The sequence below is a fragment of the Colossoma macropomum genome, unplaced genomic scaffold, assembly GCF_904425465.1.
Source record: "Colossoma macropomum unplaced genomic scaffold, Colossoma_macropomum, whole genome shotgun sequence".
NCBI classification, from domain to species: domain Eukaryota; kingdom Metazoa; phylum Chordata; class Actinopteri; order Characiformes; family Serrasalmidae; genus Colossoma; species Colossoma macropomum.
In genome coordinates this window covers 17804598-17823636 of record NW_023494789.1, presented here as the reverse complement: position 1 = coordinate 17823636, position 19039 = coordinate 17804598, and the positions used below count along the sequence as shown (strand labels likewise).

The 19039-nt window shown below is 38.6% G+C and overlaps 1 protein-coding gene across 1 annotated transcript in view; it reads left to right on the top strand.

Moving 5' to 3' along the window:
• rab6ba (RAB6B, member RAS oncogene family a) overlaps positions 1 to 19039 on the top strand; it is a 123176-nt gene that overhangs the window by 65555 nt on the left and 38582 nt on the right. Inside the window, exons 3-5 of the mRNA XM_036570387.1 lie at positions 7445 to 7498; positions 7960 to 8065; positions 9683 to 9794. Coding sequence (XP_036426280.1) covers positions 7445 to 7498; positions 7960 to 8065; positions 9683 to 9794 — 272 coding nt within the window. The remainder of the gene's footprint in view (positions 1 to 7444; positions 7499 to 7959; positions 8066 to 9682; positions 9795 to 19039) is intronic.

The following is a 19039-nucleotide window of genomic DNA, read 5'->3' as shown; positions in this document are numbered from 1 at the left end:
CAAACTTTACTGTTGACACTATGCATTCCAGTATAGGTTACATTCTCCTGGTAGGTCTTCAGTATGACCATTCTACTGCCAGTGCTTGTCAATGGAGATTGCTAGACTGTGTGCTTGATTTTACGCACCTCACAGCAGTAGGGTGTAGCTGAAACACCTGAAGTCAGTAATTTGAAGGAATGACCACATACTTTTGGCCATATTATGTACATTTACATACGATAAACAGTTTTTAAAATTTGTTTGTTTGTTTGTTCAAGGTTTAATTGTCAAGTAGCATCTGGTGAACAGTGAACAGTGGAAACATCACAACCTTTATGTGCCCAGCCAACAGCCCTGGATTATACACACATTGATAACTCAAATGCATTAAGCTGAAACGAAGAAAGCAGCTGTTCTAGCTTTCAGTTCATTCGAAATAAGATGCACTGTACACGACATCACAGTAAATGCGGCTGCCAGATAGCCTTTCATAAATGACGTGTATTTATAGGGACATTTATTTGCAGCAGCAACTTTCTTTTCCTCCTGTTACCCGAGGAGCTCTTCCCTCAGTCTGCGAGGCTGTGCAGGAGCAGGGCAGGAAATGGCCCTGTGTGGGCTTCAGAGCTGCCGTATGTGCTGCTTAATAATTGAAATGTGTATGAATAATTTGTTCTAGATATGTTCGTGCAAGCACCTCTCTCACTCTGCAGGATTCTATATTTAACACAGGAGCTAGGGAGGTAGAACACCATCTCTCTGCCTCTCTCTCTCTCTCTCTCTCTCTCCCTCACTCACTCACTCACTCTCACTCTTACAAAAGATCAACACATTTGACTTTCATTTTGACAGTATTTAACACTGAGAAAACAGCAAGGCTGTATTATTTGATTTAAAAAGCATTTATTAAAATGTCTGAATCAGCTACAGTTTCAGCTCAATATTTGCTCTGCTATGTTTGTTTATGTCATTTGACACAAAATGTTTTGGTGAAAGCATGTAAAAAAACAACACACTTTTAAAGAACTTCTTTGCTTCTTTTTTGTTTGTTTATTGGAATGAAAATGAGGCACATGGGGAGTAACAAATCAGGAAACACAGATGGCATGTGGAGTAAGAAAGCAGAAATTAAAAGATGGGAAAACAAAGAAAGGTGGAAATAAAATACCAGAGCAAAGAGTCTTCTGCTCCTGTTGTCTGTGTGGCACAATGGTTGGCATCGCCAAGGAAACGGATGCGTGATCATGCTGCTGATGACCAGCTGTGTCTGAACGGCGAGAGGAATACCCTGCTGGGCATGCACGCACACACACACACACACACACACTGTCTGAACACAAACAGTATGTCCATTTGTAGCACCAGGCCTGTGTAACAGAACACAAAATCTATAAAAGAGAAACTTAGTGCAAAAGTCAGAGACCACTCTTCATCAATATGATGTGTAGTCGAAAATGACCTTTAAGTTACTCAGAAAAGCAGAACACATATTTGACAGAAAATTACAGAAGCTTCAACGACTAAATATAAATTCACATTTTGCAGTATTTAGTGTGTCCACACTTTGCCTTATTTACAGCTTCCGTTCTTTTTTTCAGGAGACTTTTCTGTTTTTGAATAAAAATCTGCAGGAATGTTTTTCCAGAGTTGTATCTTAGAAGTTGGTTACATTTTCTACTTCTAACAATCCAAGTAATCCCAAACATAATCAGTGATGTTGAGCTCCGGACTCTGGGGTGGTCAGTTCATTGTTCTTTGTTTGATTCGCAAAATTTCTTCTTTTTTGTAATTTTCTCAGTATCAGCTTCTTGACAGCTACTCATCCTTACAGATTCATAGTGGTGTTGTCTTCTGAAAGTGGAAGAATGGACAGAAACACCTGTGGAGATTTTCAGATCTGAAGTAAGAGTGGAGCTTGATTTTCTCCTCTCTCTCAAAGATGAAAGCTAAAAGATAAAAGTACTGTTTATCAGATGGTGACAGTTTTAATGGACTACCAGGACTTGCACAATTGTTGGGAGCCCCAGTTTATATTTTAGTGATTTTTGAACTCCAGTTTTGTTAACTCATATTTTCATTTATCTTCCTTTGACTACGTTTTCCTTATGCAAGTGGATTACTTTAAGTCTGATTTTATCAGAACTATCTCCTGAAGAACTTGTAATTAATGGTAATTTTGACTGGAAATTACATAAATGGTCTCATAGATGGTCTCTGGCTTGTGCACAGAAGTGTACATGAAAACTAGCACAGATTACTGGAAGCTTTTCTGAAATCACATAGCTTGTTAGTTACAGAATAATTCATAGTAATTACTGAGTTATAAGCCTTAGGATTAAGAATGGAATAATAAGCCTAGTTTAATGTTTAATCCTAAATCTCTTTAAAGTCCTAAAAATCACTGCAAATGCCTGTGAAGGTTTTCGTTCACCCAGGTCATTGAGTTGTCTAGAGGTATGCTCTTAAAAATAAAGGTGCCAAAAAAGGGTTCTTAGGAGAGATGCCACAGAAGAACTGCTTTTGCTTCCCTAAATAACCTTTCAGTGAATGGCACTTTAAAGAATCACTTCGTACTGGCAGAGCAGGCGAGAAGACTGGATGGATTTGCAAGTCAGCTTTTTAGTCAATGTTGACAAACAAAGACAATGAACAGGCAGAAACAAAGCAAAGGAATCCATGAGAAAAGAAACAAAGGAGAACACAACTAGAAAACAGAGCTAGACTAAGAAGCTCAAACTTACAGAAGCTGAAACACACAGTATCAAACAATGAAAGGCAAAACACAGAGAGGTACACGTGGAATGAAATACTCTGACACGAAATGAGAAAGTTAGAACACTGATAACGAATCAGGGTTGCAAACAAAACACAAGTGAACACGATAAGGTGTACTTTCTTATAAACCTGACAGTCCAAACAAGATTTAGTGTTGACCCAAAAAAGATTATACAACATAAAACTATTTTTGTCTTTAAAGAACTATTAACATTATTCTTATACATTTCTACAGAAATATATTGAAGTCATTCTTTGACCCATCATGAACTGTAAAGCTTTCAGTAACCGGTTTAAAGATTTTATTGTGCTGGTACAGTAGATGAGCTTTGTAAATGGGTTTCCAGGATGAGCGGATGGCTCTTTTTCATATGAAAACTATGTTTACGAAATGAGGTAGTTATCTAGCTAATGCATGTAACATTGCTGAATGTTTAGTAGTTTTTTTTAAGTAGCCTGCTCAGTACTTCCAATTGACAGAAACCGATAGGTTTAAAACATTCCTGTGACTAACATTAGTAATCTGTCATGAAGGGCTTCAGTGGATTTTGAAAGGGTAATTTTTACTCATTCTGACAAATTTCTTAAAGCGCAAACTGCATGTCCTCAGGGAGTAGTCTGGTGTGTCAGAGTACTGGCATGGAGGAAAGCTTCCATTTCCACATGATTCAGTGTGTTGTCAGGCTTCCATATGTTGTATGTAACTACATTATCCTTCAATTTAAGAAAATTCTCCCAGACTTTACTTCCTTTCATAATGTCTAGCCATACTTCTTCTTCTTTCGCTATCTGCTCACATACAACACTGTGAGTGAATTGCTGCCTCTTCAAGATAAGTCATTATCTCACTCTAGGTGGGACGTAACTTTGAAAATGTAAACACAAAAATCAGAAATGGAAATGTAAAAGTGGATTATTTTTTTATTGTCAACATGAACAGTAGTGTTGAATAATTGTTCCAACCCTATGAGCAGCCTTTATTTTTAAGAGTGTAGTATGTCAGTGAAACAGGACTTGTGATATAATCATGAAGACATTTCACTGGGCTTCTGTGGCCCTTCACCAGTTCAAAATTTAAGTCCAGCTGCCCTCATAATAGACAACAGGACAATGTATTATTTGCTAATTGTCATTGTGATTCTTCACAGTACATATACTGCATAAGCCTGCAATATCCAAATAAGCCTCTAACCTTTCACTGAATCTTGACCATTCACTGATTCTTTTCATGTCAGGATGAATCAAGGCATTCACATGATCCATCAAATATAAAATATGTAATTGATCACCATGTCAAAAGTCCACCAGTGTGTTTTAGTACATTGCAAGGCATATCACAATCGAAATATGTAGCAGTATCAATACAACATGATATTTTGTCCACATCGTGCAGCTCTACTAGACAATACACTATATACTGAACTTTCAATGGTGAAAATACCAAGTACATAATAAATGACTTGTGAAAACCCATGAAACTGGAGGACAGGACAGAATTCTAATTTACTAATAGCATTTTTTCTACTGGGCAGTACGGTACATTTACAAATCTTGATCATGCATGCTGTCATCATTTCCATTGCCCAGTTTTCCATAACTTAGTACCCATGCTGAATGTAGTTACTCTTCTCGCTGGTTACTAAGCGCACCAAACCAGAAACTGTGGGTGGAGCTAGTCAGTCGCAAAGGTCACAGAACCGTCACACAGTGTCAGTGGAGTCAGATGACCACTGTATATATAAAAAAACACTGGCTAGCCAGAATTCTTGTCTGTGACTCTCACATAAAACCATACACTGTAAAAGGTAAATTAGATCATAAAGCTCCTTCATTGTTTCTACTGTTGTTTATGTTTATTGCTAATGCTATATTTGCATGAAAAATGACCACACAGATGACCACTCAAGCTGATGACAACTCTGCCAACAACGATTTTGGTGTAAGTGGAAACGGACACAGGTACTCGACCAGGGTGTGAACAATTCTGGGTTTGGATTTGTAATTGTACTGTGCTGTACCAAGCTGCCTGGTGGAAAAATGATATTTTGTCCATCATGTAGCCCTACTTGACAGTACAGTACATACAATATGCTGAACTGTCTTGGTGAAAATGACTCTACTGGATATTGTAAATTGCTTAGATACATGTACACAATCTGATTCAACAGTGGTAGTGAAAGGCCATTCAGTTCACCCCAGTTTGTAGCTCTGAGGTTGTTCTTTTTATCAGCTCTTTTGTGCTTGAGAAGGATTTATCTTATCACAACTCCACTACATCAGGCCCAAAAGAGCAGCGCTTTGACCCTCGGACAGGTGAGGCCGAGCTCCACACTTAGATTGAAGTAGTGATCATCAGCTCTCCTCCATCCATCCATCCCTCTATCCATCCATCCATCCATCCATCCATCCATCTGCCCATCTCTGGTCCACACCAGCACAGACACACAGGGCAGCGCTCTATCACAGACCTCCAAACATTTAGCTCCTTAAAAACCTAGACAGATGATAAACACACTACAAGTCTTTTTCAAAAATCCTCACAGCAACAACAAGTGAATTAGGTGTTCTTTTGGCTTAGCTTGTGACTGGCCAACCTGTTAATACTCAGATTAACAAAACAAATGCTTAGCAAAGAAATAGAAGAGTAATGCTCTCTAATGCTGCAAGTCTTTACATACAGGGATTAGATATATATGTCTTGCATAGATGTTCTCAATATCTGATGTCTGATCCTTTTTGATTTGTTTTTGATGGAGACAAAAGAAAATGTCTCAGAAGTGCAGACTCAAAACTGTCTATTTGAATATAAACGAAATGTAACTGTAATGCCTTACATACACCGATCAGGCATAACATTATGACCACCTCCTTGTTTCTATGCTCATTGTCCATTTTATCAGCTCCACTTACTATATAGGTGCACTTTGTAGTTCTACAATTACAGACTGTAGTCCATCTGTTTCTCTGCATACTTTTACCCTGTTCTTCAGTGGTCAGGACCCCCATCGACCCTCTCAGAGCAGGTACTATTTGGGTGGTGGATCATTCTCAGCACTGCAGTAACACGGATGTGGTGGTGGTGTGTTAGTGTGTGTTGCGCTGGTCTGAGTGGATCAGACACAGCAGTGCTGCTGGAGTTTTTAGTGAGTTGTCCACTCACTGTCCACTCTATTAGACACTCCTACCTTGTCAGTCCACCTTGTAGATGTAAAGTTAGATATGATAGCTCGTCTGCTGCTGCACAGTTTGTATTGGTCATCCTCTAGTCCTTCATCAGTGGTCACAGGATGCTGCCCACAGGATGTATAGGATTGTATATGATGACATGACAAAGGTTAATGGGAGGGTGGAAACTGTACTACATTACTACACTTAAGTATGATTTTGGAAGATTTGTACTATTGACATTGAACACTTGTACTTTTAATTACATTTAGACCTTAGAAGTACTCATTACAAATCTCAGAGGCCAGGAGATTGTTCTCTTTTTCTTTTGCAAGTCAGTTTGTATGGTCCAGTTAGAACAGTTGTGTGGTTTTATGCACCAAAAGCAATTAATATTTACATTACCATTTTCCAACCTGTCTGTATCCCTTAGAGTTAAACTGGCCCTTTTGTTACTGTGCTTTTACGACTGATATAAGATGAATGAGCTTTGCTCTGATTGAATGTGCCTCATTCAAAAATCGGTCTGAACTGAAACACTACTTAACAATCCACTTCACAATGAATAGGGAGGGCTAAACTGCTGTAGATTGAATAGGTGGATGAATATAAATTAGTTGTGAAATCCCAAAAACAGTGAATTTGAAACAGGCTGGTTTTGCAGCTTGGTTTTCATACATGGACCATATGGACTGGTTAGTGAATAGTATGTTTTGAAACTTTAACGATGTTTACATATTACTTCAAACTCCCTTTTTTCAAAGAAGTGAGGGGAAATTTGGTTTTCCATGGTACAGGCCCTTTAGTGTATCTGTAAAAACATTCACTTTTTATTTTTATATATTTAAGTATATTTGAATGCCAGTACTTTTTGACATTTACTCAAGTATATTTTATGGCTCCATGTTTGCACTTTTAACTGTGCAAGATTTTGACATAGTACTTTTGTTTAAGTACAGTTTCTCTGTACTTTTCCACCCCAATAAATCAGCAGCAGTCAGATCAATACAGATCAATCAGATACTTGAGCAGCCAGTTTAAACGCCGTGTTGGAAAGAGGATTGCATTCCTAATTCCTGTTTTTGTAACCCTTATGATTGATGCATTGTTTTTCATTGTTTTTTCTTGCATAAAAAACTATCAGATAATAAATAAAGGATTTTTGTTTCATGATCTTTACTCCAGATGTGGCTGTATTTATAGTCCAGGTATGTTCAGCATCAGTAAACTGCAAATCATTCCTAAAGTGCCATAAAAGGAGGCTGATTATAGGGTGGAAAATAATGTGAATATTCCCCTCATCAGAATTATAGCCTAGGGTTGTGGCTGTCACTTTCAATTCTTAACAGCTCTTACAGACTCTAATGACATTATCAACAGCTACTTAACGTGTACCACCCACAGAAAAGTCACTTCAGGGTTTGGCTTCATAAATCTCCCCATAATCTTTATCTTTAACCAGGTTGAGTGATATGATCAGTCTTCCTTATGACTGTAATGTTATTTTCTTCTTCCCTTTCAGGCGACGATTGGAATAGACTTCCTGTCAAAAACCATGTATCTGGAGGACAGAACAGTAAGGCTCTTGTCAAATCTTCTCTTTCCCATGATGGAGTGCTGTAAGAGTCTATCAAATGCTACACTACAGTACTGCACTCTTCAGTCATCAGTTCAGTTTCTTTCATAAAAAAGAAAAAAGTGACAAAAAGCGAACGGTTTGGGATTTTTTAATCTCTTTTTTTTTTTTTGCTCTTACTGTTGTTGGGGGGCTGCAGTGGAATGGAAAATGTTATGATTTTGGATGGAGTAGCAAATGCTTGAATTTGTAAAGGCAGCTTTACATATAATACAAACAAAACAAAGGTAGCACCAAAACAATCTTTGTACTGTCTGAAAAAAATACAATTTGGGGCAGAATTTTACAAGTCACAGTGTGTGTGTGTGTGTGTGTGTGTGTGTGTGTGTGTGTGTGTGTGTTTGTGTGTTTAAAGCTAAATGATGCCTGACTGTGTTTTCTCCCTGCTGTGTGAACTGCAGGTGCGGTTGCAGTTGTGGGACACAGCAGGACAGGAGCGCTTCAGGAGCCTCATCCCAAGCTACATACGAGACTCCACTGTTGCCGTGGTGGTGTATGATATCACAAGTGAGTGTTTTATATGCAGTTATATACAGCTGCATTTAAAGTGTTCTCTTTTTTTTGTAAGTGAAAATACAAAAGGACACATTTTATTATTTTTATTTTTTTCCAATTTTTTAAAATTCAGCAAATAAACAGTAATTATGCAGGTGCAGAAGTAGAGGATGCATTACTTATTTTCACCTAAAAAAAAACAGAAATATGTTTTTTAACTGTGAGTGTTCAAACTTTTCCATATGACTGTATACACACACACACACACACACACACACACACAGTATTCTCAAGCAATACTGTGCAAAAGTAAAACCATTGTATAGCATTAGAATAATACAAATAATCATTAAAAAGTAAAAAGTAACATTTTTGGTGTAATAATATCTTGGGAGCTGGAGAGAATTCTCAGTGGTGAGAATTCAATCATTGAATGGACTTGTTCAGTTCCACCAGCAGCACACCTGATTTGACTTGACAAAGTACTGATTAGCCAAATTCTGTAGGGCTGCACAATGATACTGGATTCATATGGGTTATAGCAGATAATTACTGTTTTTTAAAAATCTGATCTGCTTGTATCTGGGTAGATCAAAAGCACGTACCCCAACAAACCCCCCACCCCTAAACCCCACCCAAAGTTCCATGTTGGCAGTGTCAGGCTATGATATAGAACACTGTTGTAACTCTGTCCTTGTTTAAACATAAACTGCATGACTGTATAATATCAGCCCCAGAGACTCAATGTGCTTCTTCCTTTTATTTAGCCCAACAAAAAGATGACAGCTTTATTAGCTTTAAATCCCACCATGACCGTCAGAGGCCAGAGCATGCATGCTATGTTTTCTTTTCACAGCTGAACATGGCATGGTTGATACGGCTGCCTTGGGGAGATGAATAGTAAAGTGTAATTTTATTAGCAGAACACCCTCAAATAGTGTCAGTTTGACCTTGAGGCGGTACCAAGGCCGTTAATGTCTGTTTCTGATGAGATCCAAGCTTTGATCTCACATAGTACAGAGTTACTCAGATATGTCTCCAGCACTTGTAGTCACTGCATCAAAAATGCTTTAAAGTTAGGGGTGTGGAGATGCTGAAGGTCACCGATTCAACTGTGTCAATTTTTAAATGTTTGAACTGAATATAGTCATATTCAGTAAAATATAAGCTTCTTGCTTTTTGGCCATAATAAAATTGTCAGGCTCAAATGTAAAAACAAACAAAAAAAGCATTTTTATTGTTTATTGTGTAATTAGCTCCTCATGTCAGATTTGTGTTTTCATTGGTTTTTTAAAGATATTTCTTAATTAATCATTGATGGATTTAAAATAGTTTTCTTTGGTGTTTATTAGACAGAAGATGATATACTATGTTTGCTCTCATTGCAATTTTTTCTTCTTTCAGTAGAGATGAAATTTTGGGTAACCTAATGAACATCTAACCACCAATAAACTTTATTTGCATTTCAACCTCCCTGCGTACTCCTTCCAGTTATCATAGGAAGCATTACTGGAACTCATCATTCATATCTGGAAATTAAATTAGAAATCATGCAAAGTAACATTGTGCATTTACTTTAAGCAGGCATCTATTGGTGAACCTCTTTCTCTTTCTCTCTCTCTCTCTTAGATGTGAATTCATTCCAGCAAACCTCTAAATGGATTGATGACGTCAGAACGGAGCGAGGGAGTGATGTCATCATTATGCTTGTGGGCAATAAAACAGATCTGGCTGATAAGAGGTTAGTCCGTTCCACAGTTCTGCACACTGCAGGCTTCTGGGGTGTTCATTGTCAGTGAGCAGATTAAGAGAACACTTGGATGCAGCTCCATGGTGTGTGGATCTAGGGCAGCATAGATAGAGAGAAACCCACAGCCAAAGGAGAAGACCATACTGCAGCTGAAGAGCTGTTTCAACAAAATCTGTCATTATCTCCCCTTAACTTGTGGACTGGAAGTTAATGTGTTTAGCAGTGTAGTGTTTTGTAACAGGTTGTCCTTTTATTTTTACACAGCAATGCTTCTCTAGTGCTACTGGTCAACTGTTCACGTGTGCTAGAGCCATGTTTTGTGTTACACAATTACATTTGTCTCTTTCTATGTAGGCAGAATAGGCAGTTTCCACCTGTTTTGGAAGTCTCTCAGTTGAACTTTGCCTTTTTTTTCAGTAACATTGATATAGTGTAGATAGAGAGATGGAGAGATGGCATTTGTATGATGGAAATGTGTATGATTTACAAAACTGGGAGAATATATTTTTGTCTTCATAGGCAAGCAAGTAAGTGAGCATGTATAAAAATGTTTTTACTGTGTTTAAATGCTATTTATAATTAAGGCTCAATTTTGTTTATATGACAAAAACTGCAGTTTTAGCTTGGCACAGTCGTTTTTGCAGAGAAGTAAATTATTTTCACAGCAGGAGGTTCTCACTTCTCTCATTTCGTCCCTCATTGCTCACTAGCAGCTCAACACAAAGTCACAACATTTCACAAACAGAGCCAGCAGTATCCCTGTTAATCTGATAACAGAGTTACATGGGAAAATGTTAATGTTGATTCTATTAATAAAAATATCAAAGTCAATTATATTCCACCAGTGGAATAGCCACTATAGGGACAACAGTATAAGGGTGTAGGGTTAATGGTGTTTGTAAACTCTTGAATCATGAATCTTAAAAATTGATGGAGAAGGGGCCTGTCAGTTTATTTGCAACATTAACATGACATTTGTTGAAGGTGGAGGGCTGTGTCTGAAGTGGAATTGCTCATAAAATCTCAAACTACGTAGGCTGTATAGTTAATCTGTACCAAATTAATATAACAGGCGTTACTGACTGATCTACTGTCTCTGGCTAAATCAAAAGCCTGGCTTTTGCTGTTTAGCTTACAGAGCCCATATCCTACATTTGTCTTGTATTTTATTTCCTCCCTGAGGTTAGGTATGATGTTTGTTTGAGTTTATGTGCCAAAAACAGTAACAATTCATTTTTATATGACCGTTTTCCAACCTCTGTTTATCCCATAGAATTAAACAAGCTGTGTTCGTTACTGTGCCCCTAAGATGTGAATGAACTGTCTTTTGATTTGCTACCCCGTATTGTACCTCACTCAAAAAGCAATCCAAGGTGCAACACTCCATTCCCTCTTGGCTTAAAAGTGAATGGATGGAGATGCTGTAGGCTGTATAGGCTAATGTATACATGGAAATGTGTTGGTTTTCTTAACATCTGAAAATCACACTGGAACAGGAAAGGACCTTCCCAAACTATTGCCACAAAGCTGGAAGCATATAATTTAAAATGTCTACAACGTCTTTGTATGTTGTAGCATTATCATGACCCTTCATTAGAACTAAGGGGCCTAGACCAAACCCTGAAAAAAAGCCCCAGGCCATTATCCCGCCTCGTCTAACCTTCACTGTTAGCACTGTGCATTATGGTAGGTCTCCTGGCATCCACCAAACCCAGAGTCATACATCACAGTTAGTGAAGGCTGGTTCACCCAGCAAACATGTTTCCACTGCTACAGTCCAGTGGCAGCATGCTTTACACAACTCCATCCAATGCTTGGCATTGCACATAGTGATCTTGAGACTTCTGTGCAGTTGCTTGGCCATGGCAAAACCATTACATGAAGCTCCTGAGGCACAGTTATTGTACTGATGTTTTTTCCAGAGGCAGTTTAAAACTTTATAATACGTAATGCAGCAGAGGATAGGCAGTCGTGCTTTACGAGTTTGTGTGGTCTACTGCTTTGTTGCTGAGCTGTTGTTGCTTCTAGCCACTTCCATGTCACAGTAATAGAACTTACAGTTGACTGGGCAGATTTAGCAGGGCACATCCTATACACATCCTGCCCCATTTAAAGTCACTGAGCTGTTTAGTGCAGCCAATTCTACTGCCAGTATTAATCTAGAGAGGACAAAAGTATGTGGACACCCCTTCTAATAACTTATTTCAGGTGTTTCAGCTACATTCTTTGCTAACAAGTGTATAAAATGAAGCACATAGCCAATCAACCTCTAAAGATGAACACAGGTAGTAGAACGGCTGAAGCTGAAACACCTAAACTAAGTTATTAAAAGGGGTGTCCACATACTTTTGTCCAAATAGTGTATATGCTGCACACAGTGGGCAGTGAATGGTATGTGTGGCATGCTCTCGCGGCCGTCATCGTCGGGGCCCGAACACTCAGCGTGTGGAGGAGCCGGAGCGCAAAGCCCGTGCTCCACTGAGGGACGCCAGTCACGCGAGTAACCGCGGGAGGAGGAGAACAACGGTGCCGGACACAAGAGGCACGAGCGAGTCCCGAGGTCCACCACCCGAGCCCCGCCCCCTGGTACGCAGTGAGGCCGCTTCACTCACCTCATGTTCGACCCATGCGGCCGAGCTGCAAGCTGGGGGCGGTGACGGGGAGGCGGAGTGGCGAGCTCTCGTTCCCTCTCGGCTCAGGTGCTCACGCTGCCCTTAATGAGAGCCAGTTGATGCTGATCTGGCTGGTAGTGTGAGCGCCTTTTAAAAGAGCTGAGAGGGAACAGAGCGAGAGAGAGAGGGACAAGCAGCAGCAGAAGCAGAAACAACAAAAGACTGAGGAAGAGCTGAAAAGATTAAAAAGAGTAAAAAGACTGAAAAGTCTAGTTAGTTGAAAGCCACTGAAAAGTGGCCAGCTTAGCATAGCTTTGCTTCGTTTGAGTTTGAGGAAATAAAATATGGCTGCTGCAGTACTGAACCCTGCCTCCAGCGTCCTCCTTGAGCCCAGGGTAGCACATGCCATGCTACAGTATGGTAAATGAACTCTACATATTACATCAAACTAAAAAGCAGAGGTAAAAAGGCTAGGTCTCGAGGGAGTTACCCTGATAGCTATCAGCTATAATCAACGTTCCACCTTTCTGGAGCATCTGTACCTCACTATTAACCATGTGCAGATGCCTCTAGCGCTGAGCTCTTTCTCTTACTCACTGCTTAATGAGCTATGGGCCTGAATTCATTACCAGCATTCCAAAAATTAGGAAAGATCAAGGGAAATTGAGTCAGCTCTGTGTCTGCTCACATTTCCCTAAGAGATTTACAGTAGTGATCAGGTGTGAGTGTGTGCATGACCACGTCAAATCTAGCTAAGTTTTATTGATTAGAGAAAATTAACATTGCATCGTAGAGCAATAGATGGTAAAAACAATATAAGATTAATACCACTATGCTAATGTGAAACATGAATCAGCTAGGGCTGTCACCATCAATTAATCTAGATTACCTAATTTAAAAAAAAGTAAAATGTGTCTTCTCCATGAAGCGACAGGGACTAATTGGCAACTTATATGATTATACTGCATATTTTTATTCTCCTGCTGGCCTCAGTGGAGTAAGAAACTGATGCTAATTGACGCCCCAAATGTGCATTTTTTGACACAGTGGTTTTATATTTATTTAAGAGTTTTTAAAGGCTTCCTATTTAATCTTCTCTATACTTCCAAAATTATTCAGACACACTACTATTAGTGATTTCAGTTATTTTAAGGTACACTCATTGCTGATAGTGTTCAGCTGTGCACTTTCAGCTTGTATAATATCCATAGAAAAGCACAGCCAATACAGTCATGCTCTGAAGCAGCAGCACATGAGCATAAGATCACCATGCCTAATGTCAGCTAGAGGGCTATAAATCCCAGCATTGGGCTGTAGAGCAGTGGAACCAACATGTTTGGAATGAATTAGAGTTGCGTTTGTGACCAGAGCTAATCTTCTAACATCAGTAGCTGACCTCACTAATGCTCTTGTAGCTGAATGCATTCAAATTCTCACAGCAATGTTTCAACATCTAGTGTAAAGCCTTGCCAGAATACGTGGAGGTTGTTACTGCAGCAAAGCAGGACAAACACCTGATTTCAGAAGGAACTTTTGGACGAACAGCATGTTTTATGCATGTTTTTGTATTTCATATGTTCATTTTTGTTGTTTAGGCTTTAAAAACTCTGAATACTTAATGAATTAAAATAATCAGTAGATTGCTTAGTTACTAGTACTGTCAATTTTGACAGCATTTACTTGTGGTTACTGTGATGACTGCAGCATTGTCCTCCCTCCCCAGCTCCTCAGTGCTATATGCTGTGAGTTAAACGAGTTTATTCTGTCCCCAAGAGGACTGCATGAAAGAGCTAATATCTGCTCTCCTTTCATACTCCTCTTTTCTGTGCACTGGCTGTAGCACTCCATGCTTGTACAGCCCAGTAGTTCTTGGTCTTGCTTGATTTGGAAAGGCAGACGGTTTGGTTTATGGGATCAGTCAGCCTTGATTTTTGACTTTGAGCTCCACGGTGATCTCAGCAGTTGCAGTCTGTTTGTGCAGTGCGGTCTGTTTCAGCTGATGAGAGCACAGCTGTCTCCTAATATTCCATCAGCCTTTAAAAAAAGCTACTCTGTCCCATGCTATGATACCAGCAGCACAGCATCAGCAGTTTTTCCACTCAGAGAGTTTTTATGCATGGTGTCAGAGTTCTGGAACATTTTGTTATTCTGGAGGCTTTACATTGAAAGTTACATTTATTTAGTATTTAGTCAAGCATTATAAACTCACTATGTTTAGTGATTGCAGAACCAGAGGTTTATTTGCAAAATATATTAACAAGTATTAGGAAATTTTCTTAGTGTTTGAAATATCCCATGTTCAGCACAGTTTACATCCATATATTGCAACATATAATGACAATGCAATACAGCTTAATAATTAGTAAAGATAAGAGTTGAAAAGTAGTATTTGTGTAGCAATTAGATTGTGCTTGTCAAGTGTGATTGGAGTGCAACAGTACGACATTTTGTTTTTTTGTTAAGTATCATATTGTACTGGATTTAGAGAGGATTTAGATTTCTGCAGATCATTACAGGATTGGATCAGATTCTTTTTTTTTTTATGTATTTGAGATCCGATCCAGCATTTTCTGTTGGTGTTGGCCCGAGACTGTACCCATTGACACTGATATGCCATCTCTAATTGTATTGTATCATTGTATCATGGTTAGCTTGTTAGCTTGTGACTTGCGAGTTAGATCTGTTCACTGTATAGCATCAGGAAAACCCCAAGGTGCCATTCTAAAGTCTCAGATATTGTATATTTATAATGTTGAATATTCTAATAAACTGAAAATGTTAGTAGATTAACATTAATAACATATAATTTAATTTATATATACATATAAACATTAATATATTAACACAAGGCACATTTTAGGCTCACCAGCATATCGTGTTGAACTGAATTATGTATTTTGTGAATGATTGCAACCTACAGTGTATACTATATGTTCATATGTCTGTAGACACCTGCTCATCCAACATTTCTCCTGAAATAAAGGCTATTAATAGGGATTTTGTCCACCTTTGTTACAGTAACAGCCTCTGCTCTTCTGGGAAGGCTCCAGATGTTGGAACATTGCAGTGAGGATTTGATTGCATTCAGCCACAAGAGCATTAGTGAGGGCAGCTACTGAAGTTGTACGATTAGTTCTGGATCACAAACGCCACTCCAACTCACATCCCAGTAGTGTCAGATGGTGCTCTGTCGCTCCACAGCACAATGCCTTGGGGCTTTATACCCCTCTAGCCGACGCTTGGCATTGAGCATGGTGACCTTAGGCTTTTTTGTGGCTGCTCCAGAGCATCCCATTATTGGCAGTGCTTTTCTGTGGAGATTATACAAGCTGCAGGTGCACAGAAGTGTTGAGGTCATTACATAAAAATGAAATAAAATCTTAATAGATAACATCTAAATCTTACACAGCTGTTTCTGAATAAGAATCGAGTTTGGTCTGTTTAGGTGAGGCTGCGTCTCTGTCTTTTTTTTAAACCTGGGGGTCTTTATCAGTTTCCTGTTATTGTGATTAGATGCCTCAAAGCATTGTTTGTCACGCGGTCAGCTGATGCAGACAGCACACATGCACACAAATGTCATACAAGGACAGGCATTAATAATATAAAAAGAGGTAATTTATGATTGAAATGCATCACACATAATTAATTTTGTTCTCTTAAGAATGTACAAGTAACGCAGTTTTTATTAATACAGTAACTGTGATGTAATAACAAGAATTTCAACTTTAATGCATTACACTACTTTACGTTACAGGAAAAGTAATCACATTACTGTAACACATTACTTTGTAGTACATTACCCCCAACACTAATGCATAGTTCACTGTCTGTACCAGCAATGAGTTCCCTAAAACAGCTAAAATTACTAATTAGAGGGGGTGTCTGGATACTTTTGGACCTTTATTGTCTTGGAAAAATGAATCAGGAATGACAATGATAATGACAGCACAGTGCATAAGAGATGCTATTGGCAAGTCGACATTAGTACAGTGTGCCAGCATGCTGTCTAGCCAGTTTGATTAATAAGAGAAACTGCCGCCAACTTCAGTGAGCGGCATAGCCTTCATTATGCTTTCGTTATGTAGAGAATGAAGTCAGAGCCATGTCATTGCATAAAGCAAGCCTGGACCACCCAAAAATTGGACAAATTGACATGAATTGCGATGAATCAACGTAACTTCAGGTCATTATACCTGACAATGAGCTTTACACTAAGCTTAGCCAATCAGAGTGAGGTTGTTTTATAATGAATTGTTTCATCAGAACGGAACGGCGAAGCAGAGCTAAGGACTCAGTGTGCTTGAATATGAATGCAACACTGGATTGGTTTCCACGACAACTGTGATGGAATGTGACAGGAGTAGGTGGCTGCTGTAAGGGAGTAATAGGATGATAATGAAGCTGGTTAGTGCACTGCTAACGTAGCGCAGAGCCCGCTGGTCAGAGAAGAGAGCTCAGCATCGGCTCTTATTTGTCTGAGCCTTCATGTTTCCTAAGATTGAATCTGGGACATTGTGTATAGGCTATGTTGGTATTTGTGCAGGAGTAGATAAATGTATGTGTATATAAGGTACTGGGGTGTTTCAGGAATGATTTGTTACCCCCTCTTCTCCGGAACACTGAGTAAACCGTCAGTCTGCCACTTTTTTCTTTTTGTCCTTGTGACAGGTGCTTGCTTGTTTTCTGCCTGTGTGCCTAAACCAATCACCATCACCCCCCTGCCCCTCCTTAGCCTGAACGATTCAATGATTCACTGTCTAACTCACACCTGAAACGTTCTGCTAGCAGTTAACTGGCCTTTTAATGGAACACACATGCACTTCCACTGTGTCTGCCACACGGGAAGAAGTAATGCATCATGTGACTCCACATGAATAAAATACATCACCCCAGCATGACTATTACCAAAAGTAAGTAAACCAAAGGACAAAATTGTGTTGATTTAAAAAACATGTAAAAATAATGTACACATTTGAATCATTGCATCACCTTTTCAGAGCACTGTTTTTACTGCATCTGTTACCACTGTGTCTTCTTTTAAAAGCAAGCTTTAGGCTTCGTTTGGCTAGTTTATGTTTCTTATATTGTTTTATTACACTTTATTTCGTAATTGGTTCAATTAGGTTTAGTTCTTTAAACATTTCCTGCAGGGTGTTGCCGTATGGCAACAAGGACTTTCTATTGATAGTAAATGAACAGGACAATTTTACAACTTTGTTATAATTCTTTCTATGTTCTAAAAATACTTATGCATATTTGGTCATTATTTCTCTCCCACTGTATGCACTGCAGATTACAGCTCCATTGTTGCACATTGGTCACAAAAAAGTACTCTCCAAAAAATAACTTCTATTAATTTATATAAATCATTCAATTTTCAGTGGGAAAAATCTTTTAATGTATGTATTTAGTAATTAATGCAGTAAAGGGTCATTTTTAAAATATACTTGTGCCTTTGCTTTATTTCTTTGTTCACTATTGTCTTCTTTTAACACTTGATCCCATTTTACAGTATGCATTTTTACTCCGCTTGTTATGTTCATTTTTTATTACTGTGAAGCAGTTTCATTTCATGTGCTGTTGTTATTATTATTATTTTATTATTATTATTAGTAGTAGTAGTAGTATTGCACACACTTTCTCTTCTGCTCCCTCTTCTTCTTGTTTATAATTCTCCTCATTTCTAATTGATCTTCTGTACAGAGGAAAAAGTGCTGGTATCGGCACTTTCCTGAAAGGGATCGCTCAATTAATGTTCTGTTGTGACCTTAGCTTGGCTCAGGCTGTTAGATAAGCCTCAGTGTTGAAGTTAATAGATAAGACTGAGTTTAAGCAAGCTGGCTGTCTGTGTATACAGGTGAGCTCAGCTCAGACTGTTGCCATGGTACTCGTATCTGGACAGGGGTGAGCAAGTTGTCAGGGGTTTTACTGCAGAGTCTATTGCTATTTGACATGAGAGCTCTGTTTTTATAAAGATACATGTTTCTGCATATATCTGTGGTGAACAAACTGACCTGCATTGCTTGAGTATGCACACTGCAGGAGAGTAACATGCCAAGCTTACCCTGGCTTGTGCATAAGAGTTTGTATTCTTTTGTTGTGGCACAGACTACAAAAAGATGGACTATTTTAGCAGTTAAGTCCTTCTGTGCAATACAGTGGCAGCTGATTCTTTCTGACAAAGGAGAAGCACAGGTGGAGACAATCTAATGGCAAGCAAATTGACTACTTAAAAACTACTACTACTACTGCTTAACAGTGTGAAATCACTTCTCATATTTAGTCAATGGTTTTTTATATTTAGTAATGACATAAAATGTGAATTTAAATATCAAAACACAAGAGATAATCTAGATTTTTTACTCAACATTGCAAGAATATATGAAATAATGAAATAAACAATTGAATGTACTTATCTATTATGTGTCAGATTATCTGCCTCAAGATTTGATCAACACTTGAAGCCTTCCTGAATATTACTTTATTATTCCTAAGTGCATTCTTGATGTTATAAAGATTTATCAGTCATTATAGAATCATCTACAGCCCTTTTCATCATTCTGGACACATCTAACGTTGCTTTTTTGTCTTTTTTTTCTTTTGCAGATTCTTAAGTTTCCTACC